This window comes from Phoca vitulina, unplaced genomic scaffold (assembly GCF_004348235.1).
Source record: "Phoca vitulina isolate PV1807 unplaced genomic scaffold, GSC_HSeal_1.0 scaffold4, whole genome shotgun sequence".
NCBI lineage: Eukaryota > Metazoa > Chordata > Mammalia > Carnivora > Phocidae > Phoca > Phoca vitulina.
Window position 1 is genome coordinate 6,232,333 of NW_022589707.1, and position 20,808 is coordinate 6,253,140.

General features: G+C 40.5%; 1 protein-coding gene across 7 annotated transcripts in view; it reads right to left on the reverse strand.

Moving 5' to 3' along the window:
• AGK (acylglycerol kinase) overlaps positions 1–20,808 on the reverse strand; it is a 111,384-nt gene that overhangs the window by 42,943 nt on the left and 47,633 nt on the right. For all 7 annotated transcript variants that reach the window (XR_004298991.1, XM_032401443.1, XM_032401442.1 and 4 more), the window contains 3 exons: positions 12,383–12,422; positions 9,484–9,563; positions 4,242–4,317 (listed from right to left, as the gene is read on the reverse strand). Coding sequence is in view for 6 of the 7 variants with exons in the window: in XM_032401443.1 (XP_032257334.1) it covers positions 4,242–4,317; positions 9,484–9,563; positions 12,383–12,422 (196 nt within the window). In the remaining variant the exon portion in view is untranslated. The remainder of the gene's footprint in view (positions 1–4,241; positions 4,318–9,483; positions 9,564–12,382; positions 12,423–20,808) is intronic.

Consider the following 20,808-nt stretch of genomic DNA (forward strand, 5'->3'; position numbering starts at 1 on the left):
ACCTTAATTGCCTTACCAATGAAATTATGTGTATTGGGGTTGGGGTAATAATAGCTTCCCCATGGTGCTGTTGTAAAGCAGTACATAAAGCAACTAGCAAGTAACTGTTCATGACCAGTACTGTACTTAAATGAAAGGTTGGGTTCTGCTATGATTATACAATAAAGTACCAGTGTGACTCAGAATACTGACAAACAGTACTAAACCTCACCATTTTTACTGAGAGTATTTCCTCTCAGCTATGTATGCAGGCTTCAATGAATCATCTAACCACTGCCTCTAAAACCAAACATTAAATTCTAGAACGCATAATGCAGCTAATACTAACATAGGAAACATCCTCTCTCCTATTGACACGGTACTAGACACACTAATAGACAAAAATTAAAAATGTGAATTTCAGATGGGCTAAAGCACCTGAGCACAGATAACACAGAGGAAAAAGGAAGTCCCTAAACTAACACCATGAATTTTATGAGGAATTATTCCATTTTTATTCTAAAAATGAAATGGCTGGCTTTATAGTTACACATATGCAAATAGTAATTTTTTTTAAAAAGAATATATATCAATCCTTATTAAAAGAATGGCTTGTGAGTACCCCAAAATAAGGAATCACTGGGAATCAGTATGGGTTTGCTAAGAACGAGGCATTTCAGACTATCCTCAACTTCTTTGACATTAACTGGATCAGTAGATAAAGGAAACCAGACAGACATTGTACCTGCTCTTCAGCAAGTCACCTGGTAAGCTATTTGATGACATCCATGGGGACAAAATGGAGCAATGTGGAAATAATATGCTAGAATACAAGTAGGTTAGTTAATTACCAACTGAAGGTCTGTGCTCCAAGTGAGAAGCTCAGTGGAGTGACATCAAATTGCAGGTAGATTCCTAGTGACATTACTTTAGGGCTTTCCCTTGAGCCTTTTCTTTTTTTTTAAAGTAGGCTCCACAGTGGAACCGAACTCGGGGCTTGAACTCACAACTCTGAGATCAAGACCTGAGCCGAAATCAAGCACCAGATGCTTAACGGACTGAGCCACCCAGGTGCCCCAAGCCTTTTTCTATACAGTGCTATCAACAACAGAGGTGAAAGGCCACTTACTGAATATGTAAATGACAATCTTTTACAAAACAGACACTGGCCTTCTTACTACTCCTCAAACATGCCGAGTATACTCCTGCTTCAAAGTCCTGACCATGCAATGCAATATCCTTAGCCCCGATTCTTTCCCTTCCGCATCTGCAGTACTCACTCATTTGCCTCAGGTCTCTGCTGAACAGTCATCTCCTCAAACCGGTCTTCCTTCACCTTCTGAACTAAACTAACACCCCATTACTCCTGGTCCCCTTACTCAGCTTGACTTTCTTCATGGCACTCATCACCATCTGACAAACCGTGTTTATGTATCTGTTTCTTTATCTGCATCTCTCCCTTTCCCACTTCGAATAGAAGCTCTTTGGGGACAGACATGGAAAGTTTATTTTGTTCAGACTGTATCCCCAATACCTAGAACAGGGTTTAGCTCACAGGAGGGAGTCAATAAATACCAGCAAAAAAATATTAATAAATATAAGTACACAAATGAAAGAACCAAAATTCAAAAATATTTCGACAGATTTAATAGGCCATAATTTAAAAGACAACATTTATAGAGATAACCTACTTGAGGCTCTGATGTTAAGAAGAAAATTCCAAATGCAGCAACAAAGCAAGGATTAAAAAAAAAAAAAGTGGCCTAATGATATTAAATAAAGAAAAGTGAATCAAGACAATAGGTAGCATAACATGATACTAGAGAATTGTTACTTTTGCTGGGTATGATAATGACACTGAAGTTACGTAGAAAAGTAGCCTTTTTTTTTTTTTAAGTGCACACTGAAGTATCGAGGGGTAAAATGACATGATGTCTATCATTTACTTCAGAGAACCCAGCTACCATGTGAAGACGCCTGCTGGTGGCCACACGAGCCAGACCACAGCAAGCCCAACCTACCAATGTGCGAGGCAGGCCTTCCCTGCTCAGCCATGCCATGGAGGGGTCCAGGTGTGGCCAGCACAGGGCAGCTCTGAACAGACTGCTGACCAACAGAATCGGAAGCAGAGAACCAGTTGTCAAGGAAGTTTGTTATGTAGCAGTAGATAACTCGTATAGAAATAAATATAACAATGATTACAATAAAATGTTAATGGATTCAGTGACCCAGTAAAAAGGCCAAAAAAAGATTAGATGTTTTAAATACTGTTTTCATGCCTTACCAATAAGGCCTCTAAAATATAAAGATACAAAAAGGCTGAGAGTAAAGGGATAAAAATATTACACCAAGCAAAACCCAACCAAAAGTAAGCTAGTAGAGTCACTAGGAACACTAGATAAGGCAGACAGACTGGGGCCGAGGCAGTACTGGTGCTGAAGAGAATCGCTCTAGGACAGGGTCAAAACGCGAGAAAATGAAGCCATTTGAAACCTGAGAGCATCTACTGACATCATCTCAAGATATAAAAAGCAAAAATGAACTACAAAGGGAAACAGAAAAATCCCCAATAACAGTGGGAGATTTCCAAAAGCCCCCTCTCAATATAGTGAAAGCAGAAGAAAAAATCAGTAAGGACACAGAAGACCAGAACCACACAATGAACAGACTTGACTTACTGGACATGTGCAGAACTGGTACCCGATAATGAAAACAAAACACACACCAGGCCATTAGTGGACCATAATGCAATTAAGTAAGAAATCAGTAACAAAAAGATAACTAGAAAAACTTTATATTCGGAAATTTAAAAACATGTCTAAATAACTCATAGGTCAAACAAAAATCATGACGGGAATTAGAAAATATTTTTAAATGAATGATAATGAAAATATTATATATCAACACTTAGAAGATGCAGTTGGAGCAATAGAGGGGAAATTTATAGCTTTCAATACATAGGATAAGGGTAAAAAATAAGCATCCAAGTTAAAATGCGAGAACAGAACAGCAGAAAAAAATCCAAAGTAAGTAGAATGAAGGAAATAGTAAAAACAGACTAGAAATTCATGAAACAAACATAAAACGAGGATCAACAAGCCAAAAAATGATTCTTGACAAGGATTAATTGACATACCTCTCACAAGACTATTGAGAGAAAAATAAGAGGGCACAAATAAATAAAATGAAGAATTAAAACAAGATATTACAAATGTTACAGAAACTTACAAGTTAAAAATTGGAAATTATTAACTTGATACCAATTAATTTGAAACCTAGATGGAAGCAGAAAATTCCTTGAAGATATTGCCTTACCAAAATTAATTCGAGAATAGAACTTGACTACTTCTAGAACCATTAAAGACATTTAATATACAAAACATTTTGCCCTCAAAGACAGCTCCAGGTCCAGATGGTCTGATCGGAGTTCACTCGAACATTCAAGGAAGATCTCTTACGTAAGTATTCTGGGCTCTCTCACACATAGAGTTTAACGTGCATTACAAACACTCACGTCAATGTCAGTTCTCTTCCCCTTTCTCCCATCCCTGGAGACAGACACCTGGAAGACCACATCGAAGACCAGGTGGACAAAAGAGTTCAACGTTTCATGGTAAGCTGGACTAAATTACCTTTTCATCTCTGATTTCATGAAAGTGTGTAATATTAAAAATAAACCACAGACTTACAAACATGACAACAGAGTGATTTTCACCAAATGCACACACCTGAGTACACACCACACACACACCACTTAAAAGTCAACAAGGTGGAGTCTTAGGGCATCTTCTATCTAGCACAATTCCTTCTAACTTATTTTTGTCCCTTTTTCTTAGCTAAATATTGCCAATTCTAAAGCTTTACCATTGAAAATTCCTCACCAGAGAGAAAATGTTTACCTGTCTGTGGAGCTACCAAGAAGTTAACTACTCAAAGTGGAAATATTTTTATTTTTAGGAAAAGAATTCTTACAGCTATAACTACTTTCATCTTCCAAGAGACAATGATTCCACATCCTAGCTTTCAGATGAAAGGAACCAAATTCATGCCTCCATCTAATCTTATTCTGAAAATGAAAAGCTGACAATGCTTTGAAAAAAAACAAAACCACTTTTATTAACGATCAGAACAAAGACACAACGTTGATCTCTCTGCTCCCAGCTTCTTACGTGATAAGTGAGTTCTGCTACAAAGTCAAGAGAAGAGGATTAGTCATAAGGAGTGGTAGCTCGGATAAAATCAACACTCTGGAGTGTTCTTACCTTAACGACAGTCACATCCATGCCAGATAAGTGTAAAATCGGGGCAGCATTTTTTTCAAATAGAGTCCTTGCTTTGCTGTAAAGGAAAAAATACAAAAATTTTGACACAAGTTCTCAAGAGGAAGAAAAAATAGCCCAACCATCTTCGCTAGAGTAGAACAAGAAACAGCCTGAGAAACACAGGTTTCCTTCTTTTGTGCAAGTGCAGAAAGTCGAACAATGAGTCATCGGGTTCTACGAATAGAAATGGAGACGCTAACACTCTGGGGCCTCCAGGAGTTTACTTTCTAATACAATCAGCTCTCACCATTTGGGATGCTTGTAGTTCATTATCTAGCTCCTCTAGAGGAAGAATGTAACACTACATATGGCCCCGCTCAGGACATAATGCTTGATTCATTCGGCAAGTATTTATTGAGCACCTACTACGTGCTAGACACAGGGGGTAGGAGCTAGGGATACAACAAGACAAAGCAGACAAAACACCTGCAACTTAGTAGGATGTAATAAGTCCTCATAGAACTTATTTATATTCCAGTGGTAGAGGGAGGACAGTGTATTTAACATTTTTCATGTGGCCTGAGGGAATAAATTTATTAATTCTAACTCAGTGGACATACAACCTTTGAGGGAGAAATACATCCTTTTTATACTAGAGGTATCTCCATTTCTTGAATTTCAAACCTGTCGTGAAATCCCTGGAGAAGGAGCAAAATTCTTTTCCACGAAGGCAGAAATTCTGCTAAGAAAAGTAAAGTCTGAAATTATCTAATGCAACTTTACGATAATGGGCAGCTTGTCTGAAGCTCCCAGGCAGTCACATCCTTCTCTTTGTGGCCCCATCACTTTGTATACACCCCTGTGAGGAATTTCCATATGGCATGACAATCAGTGATTTGCAGGACAGTCTTTGAGCCTGGAAGGCTTGCAAAAACAGACACCAAATATTATAATCCTAGAGCCCCCCAGCCTCCAGGATTATGTCTGGCACACTCAGAAGATACTTAAGTATCTGATGAATTAATGCACTAATGCGTGAATAAATGAACCTGCCCCAAATGCAGACATGTAAATTCTGCGGGAAAGGAAACAGCAGGATTGCGAAGTCTTGTGAGAACAGAAACAGTTAAAGAGCCTTTGAAAAGAGAAAGAGAGAGAGTGTGAGTGTGTGTGTGTGTGTGTGTGTGTGTGTGTGTGTGTGTTTTAAAAGCATCGTACACATCATTCTGAGAGTGACTCTTGTCTAATTCCGGTCAGGAGTCAGAAACACAGCCCAGGAATCAAGGGATGCAAAAGTTGCAAGAAGTCCCCAATGGCATGGTCTCAAAGTTTAACATGCCAATCAGTGGACCTGTTTTTTACCCAAATATTTTCAACTATTGCATCAGGGAAAAAAAAAGCAAACAAAAACTAGAACTTTCAAAACAACAGTGAACATGTAACTTTCACATCCACATTTACTCAGTCCTTTTTCAAAGATTTTTTTTTTAAACCAGTGATGCATGCTTTGACTCTCTTAAGAGTATTTTATACTAGAATTCTAGAGATACTAAGGTAGCTAATGAGGTGCATGTATAGTCATGCACAAAACAAATTCAACATTCTTTAAAAAGAAATAACCACCAAATGGCAGACAGAAGCACATAACATTTCTTATGAATTAAAATAGAAATGGAGAAATTGGAACAAATTTTCACAAGGACCATTCAAAAAAAAGTATCTCAGACCAAGGGCCTACCTGAGCATGTTGTAAGCAAATTATACAAATATCCCCTCCCCTTTCTCCTGACCTGAATGCTTATTAGAACGAACGGGAAAGGCTAAATGAAAATTCCCCCTTTCCAGCTCACCACTTCTGGGCTTAACCCAACAACAAAAGGCTAAGCTAGTGATACTACAAATGTTTCCCCTTCCAGGGTTGTTTTCATTACTGGATTGATAAGAAAGTATCAGCTGGAGGTAGATCAGCTCTATCTGAGAAGCAAAACTCTGGACAAGTCTCAGTCAGCTATATTAATCATTTTTAACAAATCTGTAAGCTCCTCCAAGTTAAAGAAATAATGATTTGAACATTTGGGCTTTTATTCACATCTTTATGTGATGCCACAGCTATGGAAAATCTCTAAAATTCTAATGTTCCATATAAAAGATTGAAAAACAAGTGCTACCAGTAAGAAATGCATTATTTATTATATAATTAAAGGTGAGACAGCACCAGAACTAAATAAAAACTTTAGATACCTACCGCAATTTCCAGGTTCACGTACACACACAAAAATAATTACTTCTTAATGTATTATTTATTAATGCTAAACACACAGTTATCTTACTTCTTAAAGCGCCTATGTAGTTTTAAACCAGTACTACATAATGAAATAGCTACATGATGAATTATATATTACGTGTCAGAGTAGAGCCAAGATGACAAAAAGAGTGCAATTAAATAGTGAAAGCTTTAGGAAAAAAAAAAAGATGCTGGAGAGCTTCAGAGTGGTCGATACCCAGAAGCACACAGGGATTCACCTTGCTAAAGGGGACAATAACTTTAGCAGACTTTCCCTAGCCTCACCTTTAAAGATAAAAATATTCTACTTTTAAACAATAATCCAACTTTAAAAACGCCAATACATTTACATGTAAAAATATAAACAGAACCTAAAACTGCTTTAAAAAAGTTTGTTTTTTTAATGTAATTATCCCTTATAAGTAGGAACTTTTAAAAGTAACAGATTATAGCTTAAACAAACTGCCATATATTTTTCTGTATCAGAATTAGCAAGTTCCTAACTAACTAGGTCTCTAAAGGAACAGGACCTAGAACAGTTATATTAAAGTAGGCAGAGGGAGAGCTACGAGCACTTTCGGGAAGGGTGGGGGAGCAAAGTAGAGAATGTTTTGAACCTAGCCGACAGGTCAATAATAATCACAGTGGCTTATATTCCCTTCGCTCAGTGCTTACCATGAAATGGAAATGCTGAGCACATCATAGGCATTATTTCACTTAATTGCAAAGGCACCTATTCTATATGGCAATTTTATAAGGTATGAACTATTACTTTTCCCACTTTACAGATGAGTGCACTGAGGATTGAAGCTAAGTAACTCCCTTATCACAGAGCAGAATATACAAGTCCCATCCTTCAAACTCCGGAGCCCACACAGTTCTCTACTAGCTTCTGCCACAGGCCACCACTGCTTAATTATCTTAGATATTTTGACTGTGTTGTGTTAGAACCTGTTCATTTGTTGGTATTGTTTAGTATTGGTATTAAACAAGAATGATCAATAGGCATTAAGACTGGTGTTTATGGAGGAGGGAAGCGGCCCTAACAAAGCCCGTCCAGTAGGATTCAATTAGGCAGAGTCACAGAGCCAGTTTAGACAATCTGTAGGTAAATATCTTAAACTGCAGAATTCAAAATAAGGCGTGGTGTGCTTGGGTGGCTCAGTCGGTTAAGCGTCCGACTCTTGATTTCAGCTCAGCTCGTCATCTTGGAGTTGTGAGACTGAGCCCGGTACCAGGCTCCATGCTGCGTGTGGAGCCTGCTTAGGATTCTCGCTCTTTCCCTCCCTCTCCCCCTCTGCCCCTCCCTGCTCGAGCTCTCGCTCTATTCAAAAAAAAAAAGCATGATTTGTCCTTATATCTGTAAAGCCACATTCACTATCTCAAATTACTAGAGAAACTTATTTCAGAACTCCTGCGTCTTACACAAGACTAGTTACAAGTTGGTCCCAACTAGTCTTTTTGTTGTTGTTCTTAATATCTTGATGTCATCTAAGATCTTATAGAATCCAACCTAACACATATTTTTTTTTAAAGATTTTATTTATTTGACCGAGAGAGAGAGAGAGAGAGAGCGCGCGCGCCCTAGCAGGGGGAGCGGCAGAAGGAGAGGGAGAAGCAGGCTCCCTGCTGAGCAAGGAGCCCAACACGGGGCTTGATCCTGAGGATCCTCTCAGGATCCTCAGAACCCTGAGCCGAAGGCAGACACTTAACCGAATGAGCCACCCAGGCGCCCCAGAATCCAACCTAATACATATTTATTAATTTTCCAATCCTCAAAAAAGACAAAGAATTGTTCTGGTCACTAGGGATAATAAAAGATATCACTCCCCTCCCCACCCCACACAACCTTTTCATTCTTACTATTTTTAAAAAATAATTTTAAGTTTTAAATGATTTCTTCTAAAAACCTTCAACAAGGTCTTTTTTATTCACCTCTCCAACTGAATGAGAACTGCAACGAACATTGAAACAAATTTTTTTTGCTTAAGGTACTTTTTTAAAAATTTATAGACTTTTTTAGAGCAGTTTTTAAGTTCAAAGTAAAAATGAGTGGAAAACAGAATTTCCATGGGCCCTCTGCCCCGTTACACACACAGCCTCCCCCACTTTCAACATCCTGCACCAGGGTGGGACCTTTGTTACAATAAATGAACAGATATACGTGATTATCAACCAAAGTCCCAACTATTCTTCACACCTGAATTCCCACAATTCCCTCACACAACTCTTCCAGGTCAGCTAGACCAGGTCACAGACTGGCCTGCAATATAGCAAGGGACATAACTAGTTACCCCTGTGGCTAGGCCCCTGCTGCCTCGAGCTATTTCCTCAGTCAGGAAGATTGAGTGTTCTCCCTCTGCTGACCTCCAAGACTTAGCTCAAGGTTCACTCCTTTTAGAATGTTTCTGATTTCACAAGCCCACAATGTTCCTGGCCATTGTGGAACATCCTGGAACAGAGAAGTCCCAATCATTTACATCACAACAGCAGGAACTATCCCCAAGCAGGTAAGACTCACTTGAGAGTATTAATTCTGGGATTTTTTTTTTTTTTAAGATTTATTTATTTTAGGGGGGAGCAGAGGGAGAGAGCAAGAATCCTGAAGCCAACTCCCCACTAAGTGCAGAACCCAACAACAGGGCTCAATCCCAGCACCCTGAGATCACGACCTGAGCCGAAACCAAGAGTTGGCCGCCCAACTGACTGAGCCACCCAGGCACCCCTAATTCTGGGATTTTTATTAAATTTCAATTAGACAAGTTTGCCAAGCATCAGTTAGCTTTACAGTTTAGCTCATTAACTGCTATTTCTCCATTACAAATTAATCTCATTGCTAGACGAGTAGGGAACCTACTTCTTCCAATTCTACACAGTCCAACTAGCTTCCTGATATTCTGTGACATTCCCGCCCCCCGCAGGAAAATTGAGTATGTGACAAATCACAAACTGAACTACCCTCTGCAAGCTGCAGGATTGAGAAAAACCGTCGCCTTCTTCACTTGTGCATTGGGAGGAATGAGTTGATTGCCAAACACCTAAAAAGGAAAAAAGGAAAGTTTTAAGCAAATATCCTTTATTGAGTTAGCGATTATATATATTCTTTCATTCCAAAGGAATTTACTTCCAGGAGACATGGTACCTACTCTGGGGGGAAAAATGTTCTTTCATGATTTCATATTGACAAAAATACCATGAACAACAACCAAGTGTACCATTATTTAATGACAATCAGCTAAATTTTGTAAAAAAACAAAAAAACAAAACAAAACAAAAAAAACCCTGGTTCAACTACTAGAGGTAAGTAACTTTTCTTTTCTAAGATGTGGCTAGGTTTATTAAAAACACATAACCAGCAAGGCCACAGTCTATCAGAAGTAAAGTTTAATCCACCTGCCCATAGTCTTCAGAGTATAATCTTTTTCTCCTTCAATTTATTACTAAAGCTTATTCATAAAGAACTTTTGTGATACCAATTAATCTTCATATTTTCATACATGTAAAAAAATAATAGTCTATTTGCCTCCTCCTCTTTGCAACCTTCTATAACTTGATAACTAAATAGCATCAACTAGGGGATTAAGGAATGCACTTGTGATGAGCAATGGGTGTATGTAAGTGATGAATCACTACATTCTACTCCTGAAACCAATCTACCATATATGTTAACTAACTAGACTTTAAATAAAAACTTGAAATAAGAACAATAATAATAAATAGCATCAACTGACAAGGAAAAGAAATATAATTAATATTTACTAACCACCTAGTATTTGCCGCTGTCCTACACATTATTCTTAGCTCTCAGAAACTTAGGACGTATTAAATGTTCTCATTTTAATAGTTCAGAAAACCAAGATGCAGAAAGATTAAGTCAAAGTCCCACAGTTAATAAATTACAAGCCTAGAATTTACATCTAACTCCAAAACCCCAACTTCTACTCTGTCAGCTCTGAACAGCAGATAAAGGAAGAGGCAGAGTTCGGAGGCACGCAGAACCAGATGTGCAGCCTCAAAATAAGAACATGAGCTAATGCTATTCCACCTGGACTGAAGAAGACCACCAACAAAAATGAGGAGAACACCAGAGTCAAAATGTTGAGTCTTTGTTGGTGGGGATCAGGTCTGGGCCAAGGAGGCAGAATTCAGGTATGGAAGCACAAAGTAAAGACAGGAGAAAAATGAGTTACACCAAGATTTTTATTAAGTGACCACCACCTCCCTGACAGTCCACCAGGGAGCCGTTCTCTCCATGGTCTATTTCTTGCTTTAAAACAAAACAAAAACAAAAAATACACTTTTTCTGAATGCTTCAGAAAGAAATATTGTTTCCTGAATTCGACCTTAATATTCTGCTGCCAAATCTCCAAACATTGTAATGCGTTCTTTTTCTATCCATAGTTTTTCTGGAATGTGGCCAGAAATTACTCAGCCAGTTTCTCCGGCCTACCAGACTCCAGATCTACAGTTCCAGATTATTCTTTGTCTTAGTTTCTTACCTACCTGCAACTCCAGGCGCAGGTTTACGGTGCGTTAAGGAGTTTGTGTAAGACAACAGTGAGTTGAGATTATGTGAGATTAAAAAAATCACTCTTTCAAGAATTTAGACTCTAAAGGGAAGCCATAAACAGGAAAAGTAACTGGAGTAGGCTCTAAGGATGAATTCGCTTCTGTTTGCCAGATGGAAGGAGCTCCCTGGGTGCTGGGAAGGAACGAACTCCAGCCGTGGGAAGAGGTAAATAGGAGAATGAGCAGCGACTAGAGGAAGAGTCTCTGAGAAAGGATGAGACGGCATTCAGCGCAGAGGGGGATGAGGCATTTTGCTTCAACAAGAAAGAGGACCCTGTGACCACCCTTCCTTTGGGAGACCAAGAAAAGGCTCCCCTCCCAAGCTTTTCTACTTGCTAATGGAAAATTAGCTCAGGGTGGGGAATCACCTCACCTTGGGGTGGGGATCATTCATTTTCAAAACAGCAGAGCCATAGAGATAAAACAAAAGAGTAATCAAATTCTTAAAACACAGTTTTAGAACACTTAGATCACCACCAAAGAGAGAAATGTATTAATACGATCTATTGTCATTGTCATCCGTGAAAACATTTCGGTAACAAACATGAGGTCTGCCACCCACCTCCTTCCACTAAATACATCATACCTTTGTCATTTTTTACTTCAGTTTCTTTTTTTGGTATTTCTGATATCATAAGCTTAAACGACATACAACAAAAAGGCAACTCAGTCAGGGAAATTCACCTGCAAGGCATAACATACAAACTTGGAAGGGAGGGAAGAACAAAAAGGTGGTCTTGAACTCCAAAGGATTTATAATTTAACAAGAATACCGCCAGATAGGATTATTTAAGTGCAGTATCATGGGCCTGGAGAACAATGCACACATGGTATGAATCAGCTGTGCTAAACAGACAGGCTTTAAAAATATGAATCAAGGGCTTTAAAGAAGATTTGACTTTAAGGGGTAACACCTGTCTTGAACAGAAATCCTTGGGGGTTATCTGGATCAGGGAAGATTCAGGGCTTAGCACGATCTTTAAGGACAACCACAGACAGGAACAAATTCCCAGAGCTCCAACCAGCCCATGTATGTGTTCTTAGGACTAATCCAGAAGTAAACAAGTCTAAAGGGGTGGGCGTTAGAACTGCTCTTCACCAGATGGTTAACTTCCTCCCGCTCTGTTCCGAGCTGGCTCTCGGCCTAACTCATCATCCCCTGATAGTAGGGGAAAAAAATCCACACTGCACCGATGCAAGGCACCGTGCTGGTCCCCTGGAATAGCCCGAGTTTTCTGCACAACGGAGATAAAGCAGGTTTTAATTTTAGCACATTAAATAATATTACCTGAGCTTCTTGACAGGCTGCTCTCCTTAGCAGGTTGTCACTATCAAAGTAAACAAAGAGAATGAACATCAGCTTTAATAAGCAGGTTACGATCCAAACAAATAAAACTTTTTTTTCTTTTTTAAATATGCACAACTCTTTCCTATAAAACACCCAAGTGAAAGTTTCTTAAAGACCTGTGACACATTATGAGCACATGTGAAAAGTACTTTCTCTGAGTGAAATCCTGTGTTAAGTATGTCCATAGAATGGTAGGCAAAAGACCCCCTCCCTCCAAGATGTCTACATCCTCATTCCCAGAACATGAAAATATATTACCTTAGGTGGCAAAGGGGATTTAACGGATGTGATTAAGTTTAGGATCCGGAGATGGGAAGATAATCCTGGATTATGCAGGGGAGCCTAATCTCATCACAAGGGTCCTTAAAAGCACAGAAAATTTTCCTGGCTGTGATCAGCAGCAAATGTGACTGTGGAGAAAGGGTCAGAAAGGTGCAAGCTTGCTGGCGCTCAACACGGGAGGAGGCCACAAGTCAAGGAATGCAGGTACCCTCTAGAAGCTGGAAAAGCAAGGAAATGGCTTCTCCTCTAGAGCCTCCAGAAGGAATGCAGTCCTTGTTGACACCCTGACTTTAGTGCAGTAAGACCTGTGTTGGACTTGTAACCCACAGAACTGTAAGATAATAGATGTGTGTTGTGTGAAATCACGAAGTTTGTGGTAATTTGTTAGCGCAGCAACAGAAGATTAATGCACATATCCTGCATCTGTCTTATCCAGTGGAAATTACTCAGTTTGTTTGCCAGAAATAAATTTGATGTTTAGTTGCTTTTGCTACTGTGTTAGCTCTTATTTTTTATATCTCTGTCAGACATTCAATTACTGCACAAGTGGGAAATTTTGGCATGAGGTGAAACTTTGGCTTGCAAAACTGAAAACATTCTATCAGAAAAATGTTCATCTATGTAACATAAAGGTTCCTAAAATGTGTTTATGCCATTTATACCGTAAGAGCACCTTAAATGGCTGATTGCCCACCAGGCGCCAGAATCTTCTCGTTGAGTCAACTCTAATGCAAGTTGCTGGCATTGCTAAGATAGTAACTTCAACCTGGTTAACAACAGTTAAAACACTCAGCCAATAAACAATTTATAGCAAAGAACTAAAAAGAGAAAAGGTTCTTTCACTCAAATTCTTTCTTAAAAAAAAAATCTCTTCCTAGACCTTCCTTCTAACATTGAAGACCTTGAATTTTGCATTTTTACAGTTATTCAAAACCTAATTTTGATAGTTAAGTCTGAACTAAAAGAGATTAAACAACTTTTGCTTTTTACACAGCTGCTGTCCAAGGCTACACAATGATTTTCCTTCCACAGCCAGGCTGGAGAACAACCTCTAGATGTCAAAAAGCAGTCGGGTTTAGCAAGAAAGCACCATGCGTGGGGAAAGAGCAATGCTGCCTGTCTGTGGGTATTTACTCAAAGAATACAAAACCCCTTAATTTGAAGGGATATGTACACCCCTATGTTTATAGCAGCATTTTCTACAAGATCCAAATTATGGAAGCAGCCCAAGTGTCCACTGACTGATGAATGGACAAAGATGTGGGGTGTATACACACACACACACACACAGGAATATTATCCAGCCATAAAAAAGAGTGAAATCTTGCCATTTGCAAGGACATGGATGGAGCTAGAGAGTATAATGCTAAGTGAGATAAGTCAGTCAGGGAAAGACAAACACCATGTGATTTCATTCATATGTGGAATTTAAGAAACAAAACAAGCAAAGGGAAAGAAAAAGAAATTAAGAAACAGACTCTTAACTAGCGAGAACAAACTGATGGTTACCAGAGGGGAGGTGGGTAAAATCAGTGATGGGGCTGAGAGAGGGCACTTGTGATGAGCACTGGGTGATGCATGGAAGTGTTGAATCACTCTATTGTACACCTGAAACTAAATGAACACTGTATGTTAACTATACTGGAATTAAAATTTAATTTAAAAAATACCGCCCATCTGAAACCTAAGAACATGTTCAATTAAAATTACAACACCATACCTCAAAAGTGCATGCTGTTCTATAATAAACATTTTAGGAGGACTAATCCCTTGGAAGTCTAGTCCACAAGGCACCTTAATTGCCAGGCTCAGTCCCCACTTACTTGAGTGATATTGCCCCACTATTCCCCCTCGGCAAAAGGTAGGTGCATGAGCTTCTCTCCCTTCCCCCATGCAAGACTCACGAATATTCACGTTTTGCTCTCCTACCCAAATGCTCTCAGTGAATCATCCTAATAGCAACGATTATATAGATCTTACACACGTACATACAAGATGAGGTCAATTCAAGGTATAGAATAGTCAAATATTTAAAAATAATATGTCAACAACCCTTTATAGTTGACTCTGACACCTCCCATTCATGACCTCTATACAATGATGAGATAAGATACTAGATCCTTAGCAACCGCTAGATCACCAAATAAACCTGCGCTCCTTGTAGTAACCCGAGCATTGTCACTAGATCCCCCTGGATTGGGCTAATCCTCAGTCCAGCTTCCACACTAGCCCTGAGGGGGGTACACTACCACCACACAGAACCACACAGAACTGTGCTCCTCCAAACACCGATTGTTTTTTTCCTACAGATAGAATAACCTGTGCCTCCGGTCTCTTCTGTGATGAACGCATCCTACAGACTGTTCTGTACGAGCTCTCCACACTACTATAAAGGCTGTATAGACTATAAAGGCCTGTACATCCCTGTCCATTTCCCCCAGCTGGCTCCTCCCGTCCCACTAGGGGCAGGCCTCTGAAGGTGCCAGGATCCTCGGGGTCATCAGTAAGATACCATCTTCCTTACCGCATTTCAGCCACATGGATTCCTGTGGGCCTAGATGAAAAGAGAATGGCCCCAAATACATACAAGAATACAGCACCTTGGATCACAGTTTCCTAAATTCTTTTTTGCTAGTAGCAAAATTTTCAATGTTAACTTGTGATTAAGTATATGATTAAAGACCTCAGTTCTCTTGAGCTTGCTAATACTGCTTGATTTATCAGAGTGCTATTCAAAAATCAAAAGATTTTATAATTATTTCCCTGGATTTTAATGTGCCAGACGGAATATGCTGTCAATGCCACCTGTGAGAAAGCTAGAATAGGTACCAATTTAAATACTATGAAAGAAAATCTCATTATAACCATACTTAATCTTTTTAAATATCAAAAATGGTATTAACCATCTTGATTTTGCTCTCTGAACCAAGCTGTTTCTAAAAATCAAACATGTCCTCAAAGAAAAAAGATTTCTCCCATTGATATATTCTGATCATCGATAGCCAGCTCTGAAAACTATTTCAAAAAAGAAATTCCAAAAATGTTCCAGGAAAGGCACGTTTATCGGAATAAAAGAAAATAACTTGAAATTCATGGAGCAATCCCACGTGCCAGATACTACAGCACCTGTTTTCACAAACCTTTAACCTTTGTAACAACCTTGCAAGACAGACATTATATTCTCATCTTATGTATGAAGAAGTTAAGACTCAGAGAAGGAACGGACTTGCCCAAGATCACTGTGTTACTAAACAGTAGACTGGAATTCCAACCCGTGCCAACCTGACTCTAAAATAAATGCTTTAATCCTTTTTCTTAACTTCAGACAACATTGAATGCACAATACTCATTAGTATATAGATTTTATAGCACATTCATTAATCACATTACTTCCTAATTCCATCTAATTTTTAAAATTTACATCCATAGTGTTTTTTTTTATAAGTTCTAGTGTGATAGAGCTCCCCAAAGTAGCAGGTGAAATCAACTCACTTAACACAAAGTGCTGGGTATGGTTCAATGACCCAGATTTGGTCCTGACCTGAAGCAGCTTCAGATCGAGTGGCAAAGAACAGCTCTTGGCAAGTATCGGTGATAAAGTAAGAGACCTGTTTCTTGATAAAGGACGTGCCAGGCACTGTGCTAGGTATGGATATACTGGTGAATAAGCCCAGCACTCCCCACCCTCACGAAGTTTACAGTTTAGAAGGGAAGAAAGACAATTCAACAGTGGTAACGTGACATGACTCTTATATGCTCCATAACAGGGGCCCATTTAGGAATATCTAACCTAGTCTTGGGGGAATTAGAGAAGGGTTTTTACAGGAAGTGACACTGCAGTGTAGATCTAGGGGAGAAATAAAAAGTAGCAGGGCAAAAACAGGGAGGGGAACACAGGCAAAGGAAACAGCCTGTCAAAGCCTGAGAGTACGAGGCCGGCCAACCTTGGAAATGGAAAGTAGTTCAGGACAGCTGGAGGTGGCCTGCCATGGGAGGAGCCCCAAAAGAGGAGGACAGGCACCAGCCAGACCCCAGCGGACTTTGAAGCTATTTAAGGAATTGGGACTTGACCCTTAGGGCCATAAGAAGCCATGAGAGGGGCGCCTGGGAGGCTCAGTCGTTGGGCGTCTGCTTTCGGCTCAGGTCATGATCCCAGGGTCCTGGGATCGAGCCCCGCATTGGGCTCCCTGCTCAGTGGGGGGCCTGCTTCTCTCTCTCCCACTCCCCCGTTTGTGTTCCCTCTCTCCCTTTCTCTGTCAAAGAATAGATAAAAATCTTAAAAAAAAAAAAAAAAAAAAAGCCATGAGAGAGTTTCAGGAAGGTAAGTGAAGTGACCAGATTTACACATTAGAAGGATCATTCTAGTTGTAGTGTGAAGTCGGCCACGGTCAGGGCAAGACGGGATCTAAGGAGACCAGAGCGGGTTCTTCAGGAACGTAAGTCAGCGATGATGACATGAGGACCCCTGGAACCAGGATCGGGGAGAGGACAGAGGCAGCTGATATTTAAGAGGCAAACTTAATGGCTGGCCTGTGGGGATTGAGGGGGTCAAAGGCAGTGTCCACATTTTTTTTTTACTGAGCCCTTGGCAGAAGGTGGTACCACTCAGAGACAGAAGGCATAGGAGGGCGGAAGCTGGTTCAGGGGCGGAAGCTGGTTCAGGAGGGCGGAAGCTGGGCCTCATTCTGGATCTGCGGATCTGAGATAGCGGTGAGTGCAGGCGGAGGGGTCCAGGGGACAACGGGAAATACACGTCTGAAATTGCAGACATTGATCTTGACTAAGGACACATGTGGTAATAGTGGGCTGAGAGTGGAGCAGATTATCTACATGAGGCAGTGAGAAGCAGCAGGAAGAGATGCCCTGAGCCTTGCGACAGAGGACAGAGAACGCCAGATGAATCTCAACTACACTGACACTGCACCTCACTTGAAAACCAAAGGAAAAATGTGCAGAGGGGCGCCTGGCTGGCTCAGTCAGTGCAGCATGCGACACTTGATCTTGGGGTTGTGAATTCAAGCCTCACGTTGGGTGCAGAGATTACTTAAAAAAAAAAATCTTTAAAAAAAAATAAAGGAAAAGAAAAATGTGATGGATAACTGAGGAAAGAGGTTAAGAACCACTTCCTTATTCTCCATCATGCCCTCGATGCTGCCCCACTCTCGGCAAGCTGCACATTTTGCTCTTTCTAGAGCACACAATGAGCTTTACCCCTGCAGGGATTTGATTGTTCTACCCCCTCTCCCTTTTAAAAACTAGAAGGCCAAGCACGACCCCACCCACCCCTTTACCCCACCACACCCAGAACTGCTTGTCTTCTCTTTCTTCCTTCATTATAATAGCCTTGAATTCATGGATAATTCACCATTTTCTCTTCCACAGCACACAGCAGACTCTTGTAGATAAAAGGTATTCAATAAATAACTGTTTAATAAGTAAGTGGCAAATGTTTAAACAGGAGAGATTGACTCACCGTGCTCACAGGCAGGCTTTGTCCTGCAGGGAAAAACTGAAGGTGATTCTTTTTAGGAGTATTTGGCATTCTCGAGCCCACAGATCGCCTGGGATAGTTCTTCACTGTGATTACCGCCAAAGGGCAAGAGGAGAAATCGCTGTGGCACAGCGGAGGATGAAGAGTTAGAACAGTCATGGAAATCTGACCAGATCAAGACCCACGGCCGTGCATGTGCGGGTGTGTGCGTGCGTGCGTTCAGGGGACAGGGTAATGGAACTAGAACCATCTAAAAAGCTAAATGAGGAACTCCTTTTGGTACACGAGGAAGCCCCACAAGAACCGTCCCAGTGGTTGAGTCTGGTATCAGAGAAATTCTAGATTGCTAATGGGGCAAGAATCTGAAAGTGAACCTAAGACCAAAAAAAAAAAAAAAGTACTGTTTATAAATTCCAAGATTTGGTCCTCACCTGAAAAAGGTCTTTCTACTACATCATGCTGCCTCCCAAGAGAATTGAACTTTAACACAATTTAAAACATAGTCACATCAAAAAAGGTCCCTGAAGATCTACCTGCTCAGTACTAAAATACAGGTTCTTTGACAGAAACCAGAAGCTTCTGGATTAGAAAATGAAAAAATTTGCTGATGTCACTCTGCCTGAGGCTTTAGAAGAATATGAATATGGCTGCTACCACAGGAAATGGGACGCTCACAATTTATTCTGAGCCATAAAGGTCTTATTTATTACTTTAGGACTGCAAAATAAGATAAGTTGTTATTTCAATAACAACTTTACACGGAAAGAAAAAAATCATATTGATCCATCCTATTTCCCAAAAAAGATATTTCCCACTACAGTCTAGAGGCAAATTGTACAGCAATTTCTACCACCGGCTTTTCCCGTGGTGCCTGCAAACCCAGTTTCTGCTTTACGCAAAACGGATTTCAAGTTCAGATGTTTATAACAACTACTTCAACTTCTCCGAGCTTCCTAGAATAACTAATCATGAGATTGCCAGTGGCGGGGTCCCCAGATTATCTGTATAATAGCCTGGATGGAGTGGCAACAGAAGCACAGACAGAACAGAACCTTAGAGAAGCGATTCTCTTGTGTGCAGAGTGGGGGAGCTTTGCCAAGTACACATCGCCCCCACCCACCCCACACCCCAACTCCCCACCCAAACACAAACAGGCTGCCACAGTGAGGAGCGTCACACATGGGACCATACTGCTCATCTCTGCCCGAGAAAAAGACCTGTCACCAAGCAGGAAGACAGGCAGCCTGCTGAAGAACATGCTGGATCTCCTGGGCCTAAAGAATGCACAGTCAAGAGAAGTAAATGGGTAGAATGCTAGGTCACAAACTCCAGGAAAACAATAAAGGCATTAATGACTTTGAAAAGGATTTTAGGGCCTTCTGGTCTGGTCCTTCCACTTAACCAGAGGATGATGTTCTTTCTTGTTCTCCCGGCCTCCCCATGATGTGGTACCTGCTACTTCAGAAATTTGTTTCTTCTTACCTCTCCCAACCACATGAGATAAAGAAGTTCCCTAATGTCAGGAAAGTATCAAGGGTCAAGAAGAAATCCTACTGATAACCATATATTAAGTGGTGACTGTCTTCAGTTCAATGCCCCTTAGGGTGCATAAAAGGAGAGAGAAAATAAGGGCTCAGACAAGCAATCCCTGGCATTAAAATTCTGTCATCCCTGTTGCCGCTGGTGAAGTTTAGCAAAGGAAAAACAAAGTTAAGTCTACCATCAAGTGTAAAGAACAAGTGTATCGCACCACTTCTGTCTGGGCTAGTGAAAAGTACACCACACTTGCGTTCAGCAATCTTGAGGTCAAATGGTACCTCTGGATGGATTTCTTTACTTGGTGGTATATTCAACAGTATACAAGGATCAACATTTTTCTTTTTTTAACATTTTCAGTACCAATATAAAGCAAACCAAAGGCATTTTCCCCAGACTGTATTTACTAAAACAGTAAAAAAAAAGGAAGGAGGAAGGGCATCAGTCACTCGAGTCCACAGTGAACAAGAATGGATAACTCAGCACTGAAATTAAAAATCTAGTGAAAATAGCTACTCTCATAAGTTATACACAAGGGACTCTCATCTACTCACACAGATAAAGGGAAGACAGAAAACAGACTGCACTGAGGTTCCATCAGCTATTCGAGAAGGAAGCACAGGGAGAGTCTCTTCTCTCTCTCCAGGCCTACCAGCTGTTCTCCATAAACCACGGGCATAGGGACGCCCGGGTGGCTCAGTCGTTAAGCATCTGCCTTTGGCTCAGGTCATGATCCCAGGGTGCTGGGATCGAGCCCCGCATCAGGCTCCCTGCTCGGCGCGGAGCCTGCTTCTCCCTCTCCTTCTACTCCTCCTCCTGCTTGTGCTCTCTCACTCTCTCTGTCAAATAAATAAATAAAATCTTAAAAAAAAAAAAAAAAAAAACCACGGGCATAAAGGGGTATTTATTCTGGGCTCTAAGACGCGGGACAGACCTTCTGACTTAGCAACTCATAACCTAGTCAGCGACTGTGGTCGGTGTTCCTGCTGTGCCACGACATGCACTGAGATGTCAGGGGCTACCTAGACAGGGGTTAGTTTCAGCATCAGCAACGACT